This window comes from Chiloscyllium plagiosum, chromosome 8, assembly GCF_004010195.1.
Source record: "Chiloscyllium plagiosum isolate BGI_BamShark_2017 chromosome 8, ASM401019v2, whole genome shotgun sequence".
In the NCBI taxonomy this organism is placed as follows: Eukaryota; Metazoa; Chordata; class Chondrichthyes; order Orectolobiformes; family Hemiscylliidae; genus Chiloscyllium; species Chiloscyllium plagiosum.
Window position 1 is genome coordinate 100,052,177 of NC_057717.1, and position 9,721 is coordinate 100,061,897.

The 9,721-nt window shown below is 41.2% G+C and overlaps 1 protein-coding gene across 2 annotated transcripts in view; it reads left to right on the forward strand.

Annotated features, from left to right (window-relative positions):
• Nucleotides 1-9,721, forward strand: part of kri1 (KRI1 homolog) — a 33,408-nt gene that overhangs the window by 11,453 nt on the left and 12,234 nt on the right. For both annotated transcript variants that reach the window (XM_043694894.1, XM_043694892.1), the window contains exons 9-10: nt 1,824-1,936; nt 9,052-9,184. In XM_043694894.1, the coding sequence (XP_043550829.1) occupies nt 1,824-1,936; nt 9,052-9,184 (246 nt within the window). The remainder of the gene's footprint in view (nt 1-1,823; nt 1,937-9,051; nt 9,185-9,721) is intronic.

Consider the following 9,721-nt stretch of genomic DNA (forward strand, 5'->3'; position numbering starts at 1 on the left):
ATAAGGATAGAGCCCAAAGAGAGAGAACAGTTGGACAGACAAAGCAGTGGATAATGATCTAGCTAGGAGGGTGAATAGCTATTAATGGGAACTGTTAATGGCTAACAGTGGTTGGTGTGTAAAAGCAGACTATGTGATAACAAGGCCAGATTTGTGGGGATTAGGGTAAGGATATGGGAGAGCTCAAGCCCTAAAGTTGTTGAACTCCATATTGAATCCAGAAGGCTGCAGGGTCCCCAAGTGGAAAATGAGGTGCTGTTCTTCCAGCTTGTGCTGAGCTTCAGTGGAGCACTGCAGCAAGCCTGAGACACAGATGTTGGCCAGGGAGCAGGGTGGGGTGGTGAAGCGGCAGACAACTGGAAGCTCAGGGTCTTTTTTTTTTGTGGACAGAACGCAAGCATTCTGTACAGTGGTCACCCAGTCTACGCTTCATTTCCCCAATTTAGAGGAGACCACATTGTGAGCAGCAAATGCAATAGACTAGATTGTGTGAAGTGCAGGTAAAATGCTGGTGTTACACCTTCTGTGTTGCAACGGCAAGTGCTGTGAGGCTGTGGGGGCGTGTTGGGAGTGAAGAAAGAGTGGACCAGGTGGCCCGGAGGGAACAGTCCCTGAGGAAAGCGGACAGGGAAGGGTAGGGGGATATTGTCTGGTGGTGGCATCTCACTGGATGTGCTGGAAATAGTGCCTAATGATCCTCTGGATGTGGATGCTGTTGGGATGGTAGTCTTGAGCTCCACTGACCTATCAGGTAGTCCAAAATAATTCCTTAGCTCTTACGTCTGACAAGCAGCTTGGGATATTTTTCTACATTAAAAGCACTATAAAATGTATGAATCAGCATATGGTGACTACTATCAGTAATATTTGTAATGTATTTCCTAATTTTAATTTAATGTAAACTATTTTATAATTTATAAAAACAAAGTCCTTGTAAATTGGCTAGATCAGAAATATAAAGCAATCTGTCTCTTGAGTTTTCTCTATTAAGCACATAATAGCACATGAGGCACCAGGAAAGGTGCTACCTTGATCCAATTGAAAACCACATTTGTGAACCTTTTAATGCCAGGCTATAGTACTTGAATAGCCTATCACACTGCACACGATGTAATTAATGTGCAGACATTCAGGATTGATTGTAAATGTTGCACCACGTATTATTCCGCAGACTTGGATTCAGTGAAGTGATTTCTTTGCCTTTCACTTAATGTATTCCTTAACTCCAATGTGCTCTGTTGCATAAGTTCTGAATGAAGTTTTATGTCTCCAGTGTGGGTTTGGAGTCTTCTCTAATCACCCTCTCATTAACTAGTAACCTGTTCTTTGAGTTACCTTAACCTAAGTCCATGGCTAGTGCACCATGGCTGTTGAGGAGATATATACTTTTAAAATATCTTTCCTTCATTTAAAAAGAATCACTTTCAACTATAAGCACATTTGATTTTTAAGAGTCTATCACCAAAAATAGTACCTTGAGACGGAATTCTGCATTTTTTCTAGGCAGCGCCAGGTTGTGTTCAGATAGTTATAGGCCTGTTGGTCACTGAATGATAAGGCTGCTGAAATGCAATACTGTGATGTGAGAATTTAATGGCCTGTAGTAAGAATTGTGCAACAACTTTCCTGACATTTTCATACCTTTTTTGAGAGAGGTGTCCTGTCTTCCCTTTCCCTAACCCATATAGCATAGATTAGGAATCCAGAGTGATGATATTTTGAATCTATTTCCTAGCTCTGGCACTCCTATTATATATTTTTAACTGTTTGAGTGCTGCTTGTTGATATTTCCATCACTGATTATCGTTTTTTTTGTGATGCAGCAATATCTGCGGGATTATTGGAATGATCCTCAGTTGGACGAAGGGGAGAGGTTTCTCCGGGACTATATTCTCAATAAAAGATATCTTGAGGAAGAGGAGGAGGACGAGGAGAGGCAAGATACATTTTTAAGTAGCCATGTTCAAATAATTGTTGTTATTCAAACATGGGATGTGAGCTTCACCGTCTGTACCAGCATCTATTGCCTATCAATCTGCCTTAATTATTTAATTGGATTTCTTTTATTACTATAAAAATGAAAAGGTTCCTCCTCTTGATGCCCTGACCCCCAATGGGGGTATAATTGTGCCAAGTAGCAATAGTGCGTGACTGTGTTTATGTTCCAGCCAAGGTGTTTATTGGAAAGATTTAATGGCTTCCTTAGTGTAGCTTAAAAGAAGAACTTTGGACGCAATCAACTGTTTTTATCGCACTATCCTATTTCAGTCCATTTAAAATTGAATATCAGCAGTAACCGTTTTTGTTACTGTATGTTATACAGTGTTTGCAAAGTAAAACTCAAGAATGCTTATTTGGGGGTTGCTTTGACCAAAAAGGTGATGGGTGAAGTTCGAAATTTGGCAAAGGTTACTTGTAATGCTTCAAAAACGAACCTTGCATTTGTATAATAACTTGTATTTATGTAGCACCTTTTTAGATTAGATTAAATTCCTGACAGTGTGGAATCAGGCCCTTCGGCCCAACAAGTCCACACTGACCCTCCGAAGAGTAACCCACCCAGACCTGTTTCCCTCTGACAAATGCATCTAACACTATGGGCAATTTAGCACGGCCAATTCATCTTATCTGCTCATCTTTGGATTGTGGGAGGAAACCAGAGCACCCGAAGGAAATCCACGCAGACACAGGGAGAATGTGCAAACTCCACACAAACAGCCGCCTGAGGCTAGAATTGAACCTGGGTGCCTGATGCTGTGAGGCAACAGTGCTAACCACTGAGCCAGCGTGCCGCCCCAAAGCACAATGAACTGTTTTAAGCCATTTCATAGGAATGTTATAAAACAAATTTGAGACATCTAGACATTGGGTCAGATGACTCGAAGTCTGGTCCAAGCGATAGATTTTAAGAAGAGTCTTATAGTTGGAAAATGAGTTGAAAAAGATGCAGAGAAGGGAAGTCTAGAGTTTGGAGCCAAGGCAACTGAAAGCTTGGCCTCCAGTGGTGATTAAAATTGGAAATGCAAAAGAAGTCCCAATTGCAGGAGCTGAGGCTGAGGAATTGAGTCCTGCAGTGGTCTCTAATTTTTTTACAATGTATATCAATAACTTGGATAATGCGCAAAAACGTAGTAGCTAAACTTGCAGACGGCACAAATTAAGGCATGCAAGTATTGTTATGAAGAGGACAAAAAGGGAATGAAGGCATATAAAGGTAGGTTGAGTGAGTGTCGAGAGTGTGGTGCTGGAAAAGCGCAGCAGGTCAGGCAGCATCCAAGGAGCAGGAGAATCGACGTTTTGGGCATAAGCCCTTCATGAGTGAGTGGGCAAAGTTCAGGCACATGGAATGTAATGTAATAAAATGTGAAGTTGGCAGCAAGACTAAAAAAGAAGCATTTTTACTTAAATGGTGAAAGTCTGCAGAATTCTGAGATGCAAAGGGATCTAGATGCTCTTGTTCATGAGTCACAAAAAGTTACAGTGCAGGAACATCAAGTAATTAATGAAGATAATGGAATGCTATATTTTAATATGAACATAAAAATAAGGATGTTATGTGTTAGGCATGCAGGACATTACTGAGACCACACTTCAAGTACTGTATGCAGTTTTGGACTCCTTATTTCAGGAAATGTGTAAATGTGTTTGATGCGATTCTAAGGGATTTATTAGACTTCTGCCTAGAATGAGGAGGGTGTCTCATGATGAAAGTTTGGACAGGCTAGGCTTGCTTCCATTGAAGTTTAGAAGAGTGAGGGGTGACTTGATTGAAGTATATAAGATCCTGAATGGTCTTGACAATGGGGATGAGCTAAGTGTCATGACCCACTTTATTAACGTATTCTCATAGTTGAGCCTCAGTACTCCCTGGGTTGTCACAAAAGATAAAGATTTAATTGAAATAGTCAAAGTCCCCAGTTTACCTGCCTCATGAGCTCTGGTTAACGAAAAATACTGACCGGGTTTCTGCACTTGAGAAGGATTTTTCATTAATAATTCAAACTTAACCTCAGGAAAAGAAAAATATGAATTATAAACTCTTCTACACAAGCAAACAAAGCGTGTTATGGATAGAGGAAAAGATACTGAAGAAACACTGTTCAGTAGCCCCAGTCCACAAGAGTTGATGAGCTATTCTATTTGCCCCCCCAAGGCTTTCTGTTGTCAGACGTTCTTCCTTCTAGATTGTTTCATTTCTTTCCAGAGGGCTCGAGGCAATTTGTACTCCAATTCTAAAGTATTTCATTTACTGATTAGGAGCAACAACTTACACAAACTGGGTAGAAGAGAATATCTTTATTTCTTGTAGGCTTTGGTTTCTTCATTACATAGAGAGAAAAGAGACCTTGTTTTTCCTGCAGTGTGGAGGCTTCACACTTCATAATGTAAGCTCAAGCATAGATTCATTTTTTTTTTAAAAGTAACTGAAATATGTGTACTCAAAAGGCCATCACTCTAATCATACTTTCAGTAGTCTGGTGAGGTGACAGCTAAATGGTTGCATGTTTGTCTCTAACGGAGTGATTGATCTTTAGTGACTCTCAACATATGAAATGCTTTTAGGCATGATGAGACATAATAAAGCTTTATGAAATAAAAGTGGCCAGTATTAAATTATGTTTGTAGTGTATGTGACAGCGATTGTAGGAGGTGTTCTCAGGGAGGGAAGTGAGTGAGTATAGGATACTCTGGGAGTGTCTGCATGTGACTTGGGGGTCTCAGTATGCATGTGATTGTGGGGTGTCCTGGGAGCACATAAATATTCATATGTGCTTCTCTGTGATTGAAATATTTTTATAACTTTCAAGTGATCTTGTGAAGAAATGTTACAGTAAAATTGAACTCTGGCTCGGGGAGACTAAACCTGCTAGCCATGGTTCCTGCTGTCAGTCACTACGTACAAAACCCCTTCACCGAAATGTTGTGGCAAGAATGCTTGTCTGTGAACTTGATGCCTCTAACAGCTGAATAGCAAGTTGAAATTCACAGGCCTTGTACATGAGAATGGCCATTTGTTTGAAGTACTACCCTGTGCAACTGGGCCAGTAATATTTGACGTTAAGGGAGACGGGGGGGGAGTTGAAAAGGAGGAAGTAGACTTTATTTTTATTTGAATAATTCCCAATGCATTTCCTGTATTGCCACAATTTCCTCACTTTTTTTCATTCCCCCCGTACAAAGAAAACCTGCCTTTTGCTCCTCACCTTTGCAAGCTAAAATGTAAGCATGATTTAAAATGGAAAATCAAGAGGAAAAGCCTTGAATTTTGAGCTTGTCCATTCAGGGATGATGCCCAGGGTGCATCAAGTCTGGAAGAAATCTGTACATCTCCCTCAGAAAGCTGTGGAGGATGGGAATCAAATGAAAATTTTCAAAATTGAATTAGATAGGTATTTGTTAGGCCAGTGGCATTGAGGGTTGTGCAAGCAAGGTTGGGTGGATTAATTTCAGATACATAGTTCACTCAAATTGGAGGGAAATGGTCGAGTGGCTGCCTCCCTGTCACCATGGTTGTAACTTACAAATAGGATTCCTGCAGCTCTGAGTGTAACTCTGGGTGAACTGTTATATGTCAAGGTCAGGGCACTGGTGGGTCAGCCATCTGCTGGTAAGTGATGTGTTTAACCCCGATACAGTGTTGCCTGACAGACTAACGACCGTTTAATGATCCCAGCTCTCAACTTTCTTTTCAAGCGTTGATTGGCTGCTCTGACTTGTGTTATAATAAGTTGCCGTTGCTGTTGAAACCTGATTGGCGAATTCCTCAGGTAGAATGTCAATTGTCTCCGCCAATTAAGTCCAACTGAAGAATGAGCAGGAATTATGAAACCAGTTGTCTTTTTTTTGTGAAAATATTAACTAAATAGCTTTTTTCCCCTCAAAGTGTCGCCTTGTTGCCCCAGGTCAGGGGGAGGGTTAGAAAACTATTCTGCTGTGAGCTGATTGGCCATTTCCAAGGATTTGTCTTTATAAGCTTTGACCAATGAAATGTGAGCTAATGACAAGCAGGAATTTTGAAACAGTTGTTCTAAAAATTAAAATATTACAATTTCCCTCAAAAAGCAGAATTCCCTTAATTCCCTTAACCCAGGGCAAGGGGAGGGTCTGGACACAAGGCTGCTGGTGTAAAAATTCCAGTCATGTATGTCATGAGAACATGACCTATAAAATGGCAATGAAGTGTAATTATGACGTTATATATATATATGAAAAACTTTTTTTCACCCCTCCAGGCTGCCTCTAGATTGGGTCTAAAACATCCTGTGCAAACTTCTTTCGATGTCCCTCCCACATTCTCTGCTCCTGCAGGTGAATGGCATTGGTCTTGCACTTCTCTAATCCTCCAGTTTTAGCCTGATGCGCTCTCCCAGTTTTTACCACTCCATCATTGGTGGCCATGTCTTCACCTGCTAAACGTCTCTCGCCTTTTGATAATCTTCAACTTGAACTTTTGGTTAACCATCCTAATGTGAGTCTGTGTCAGATTTCATCTGATAAATACCCTTGTGAAATGCCTGTATTAAAGGTGCTATACAAATGTAGATTATCAACACCAATCCACCAAGCCAATGTATAAATCTTCGGTTTGATCGATACGTTCACTACCTGTTATGTTACTCCCTGCATAGACTAACAGCGTTCCTCATTCAGTTCATTATATGTTGTTCATATTGTATCTTCACACACCTTTTTCCCCTTTGGGGATCAGTGGGGAGGTGGTGGAAGGATCACATGCTGGCTATTGGCTCACCTAACTCGTTCGTAAATGCTTCTCCTGTGGCCAGTGAGTTCTGGTGGAGACTGAAACCTGGAACATCTGGCCCAGAGCTGGGTACGCTATCCACTGCACCCCACAATGAGTTAGCTAATCTTATTTGGGCAGTATTCAAGACAGAACAATCTGCGTCCATTTGATTTGCAGAGGAAATGACCTGTTAAGCTTCCAGTTCTTGACTATCTCAAAATGGAAGCTTTGGTAACTGACAATTTCAAGATATGTTAGTGCTGTTCATTTAAATGTTACATGGGGTGATTATGCCAAATATAAACAGTTTATTTACGTCCAGCCTATCCATGATTTACTCTATGCTCCACTCAAGCGTTTTCCTGATCTTTGCTTATCTGTCAGTATACCCTTCTATTCCCTTCTCCCTCATGAGTATCCAGCCTCCCCTTAAATGTGTATGTACTATTTGCCGCAGTCACTTCTGGGTGGTAGTGAATTCCACATTCTTGCCATGCTCTGATTATTCCCAAAGTCCCTGTCCGATTTCCTGGTGACTGTACTTTATTGATGGTCTCCAGTTTTTATTTTTCCCCTCACTTTTTTATTTTCCTTCCCTTGCATCAACAAGATTTATAGATTTATTTTTTGATAGCAGAGACCTGAATTGGGTATCTTCAGGTCATGTCTCCTTATCCTAAGTCGAGAACAGCTCAAGGAAACTTTTTTGAGGTAAAATATAATTTTATTTTTGCGTGGAATTTTCACGATTTCTGTTCATTGCCACCTCATAAACTGACAGTGAGAACAAGGCTGGACTTGACATGTGTCCTCCAGGATTCAGTAGTCACTTATTTGCCCAACACTCCTGTAGTCATTTGGATGAGTTACCAGTTGATTGTCAGTGCAGTTAAAAGTAGGTGTGTTCAAGACAGATGCAGAAAAATTAAATTTAAAAAGAAAGTATAGTAATATTTTACCTACTGAGTCAAGTCTGAGTTGTCTTCAGTTTGAGTGAGATTAGAGGAATGGGATAATTGGAAAAAGCCATGGTGATATTTTTTGGTCTCCTTGTTAAGTCATATTCATATGGAGTTCTGTAAATGCCTCACAAAGCAATCAGGCAGCTTGCCAATAAACAAAGCTAGGTCTACAACAGAGGATGATTGCACATGTACAGTTGTATCCCAACAAAGAGGGATCAGCTTTGAGAATGGAGAAATTGTCAAACAAACAACTCTCTGCATTGAATTAGTATTGACAATTAAAACAAGGAGAAAATTCTAACTACTCATTGGCGATTGAGCGACATTGACATATTATATTCAATGAGGAATTGCATTGAGGCTGTCCAAGCTCACCTCATCTAGAATGCTTATGACAACGGAGGGAAAGGGTCAACTCATCCACCTGGTATAGGTTTCAACCCACAGTGTTTGTGTAATCTGCCACTGCAAATATTTGCTCTCTCTTCCTCCCCTTCCTAGCTGTGTGCACTGCTAGGGTCCACTGCAGTGCAATTGGGAGGCAGTGGCCTAGGGGTATTATCGCTGGACTGTTGATCCAGAAACAAAATGTGTGGTGCTGGAAAAGCACAGCAGGTCAGGCAGCATCCATGGAGCAGGAGAGTTGACATTTTGGGCATAAGCCCTTCATTAGGAATCATGATGGGCTTATACCCGAAACGTCGACTCTCCTGTTCCTCAGATGCTGCCTGACCTTTCCTTCTCCAGCTCCACACTTTTCATCCCTGACTCTGCAGCATCTGCAGTCGTCACTTTCTCTGTGTTGATCCAGAAACCCAGATAAAGTTCTGGGTTTGAATCCTGTCATGGCAGATGGCGGAATTTGAATTCAGTAACAAAGAATCTGGAATTAAATATCTGATGGTGACCATGAATCCATTGTCGATTGTCAGAAAAACTCATCTAGTTCATTAATGTCCTTTTAGAGAAGGAAACTGAGACCCTTACCTGGTCTGGCCTACATGTGACTCCAGACCCACAGCAATGTGGTTGATTCTGAAATTAAGGATGGGTAATAAATGCTGACCAGCCAGCAGCGCCCTCATTCCATGGATGAGTTTTTAAAAAAAAAGTGCAGCTCGTGTTTTTTTTTGCCTTAACCATTGCTAGCATGCATGAAGGAGGGGAAGCGTAAGATGCCCTTGCTTGTTTGCTGATATGATTGCACATGGCATTCGTGCATGTAATAATTGGATTTCTGTCGTCGTAATCCTACAGACATTTGTAGACATTCCTTGCCATTTTAGACACGTTGATGCAAGCTCATAACTGCTTTATTGTTTCCTTGTCATGGTCCTGAAGAATTCCAACTTATGATGAGATTGTCGAGGATGAAGTGGATGACTCCGAAGATGATGGGGAACTATTTCTGAGGAAACAGGAAGACTTTGAAAGAAAATATAACTTCAGATTTGAAGAACCTGATGCAGAATTTGTGAGCATATTACTGTTGTCTAAAGATAGCATTTTGTTTTTCGACTCATTAGTCTTGGTTATGAACAGCTGTTCTTTTATTAATAGATTAAAGCCCCACCTTCACACATGGTTCTGCTGAGCTCACTGTTTAAACCCAAATCACTCCCAGGGAGTGGAAGGGGCTACAAAGTTGGGTTTAGCACCCTCTTGTAGAGGGGGACGATGGGGACATACTAGGAGGGAGGATTGACAAGGGTCCTGTCTCTGCTTACTGTCCAGTCACTCCACCCAAGAGCAATGTTTGGTCAGGACAGGTTCAGGTTTAGCATTTGAATTATCAGCCAGCATACAACACCCTCAGCTATCCAGAGATCACAGGCCAGATGCCTTCTGACATGTTACACACTTGGAATGTTTGAATGCCGTCAGGAAATCACTGGCAGGTGGGGTTGGGGAGTGGGACAAAATACCTAAATTTATATATGTGACCCACAGAAAAAATTGTCAGAGTGCCACTGTCAGACAATGGAGATTGGGTGCTATGTTTGTCCTTGTG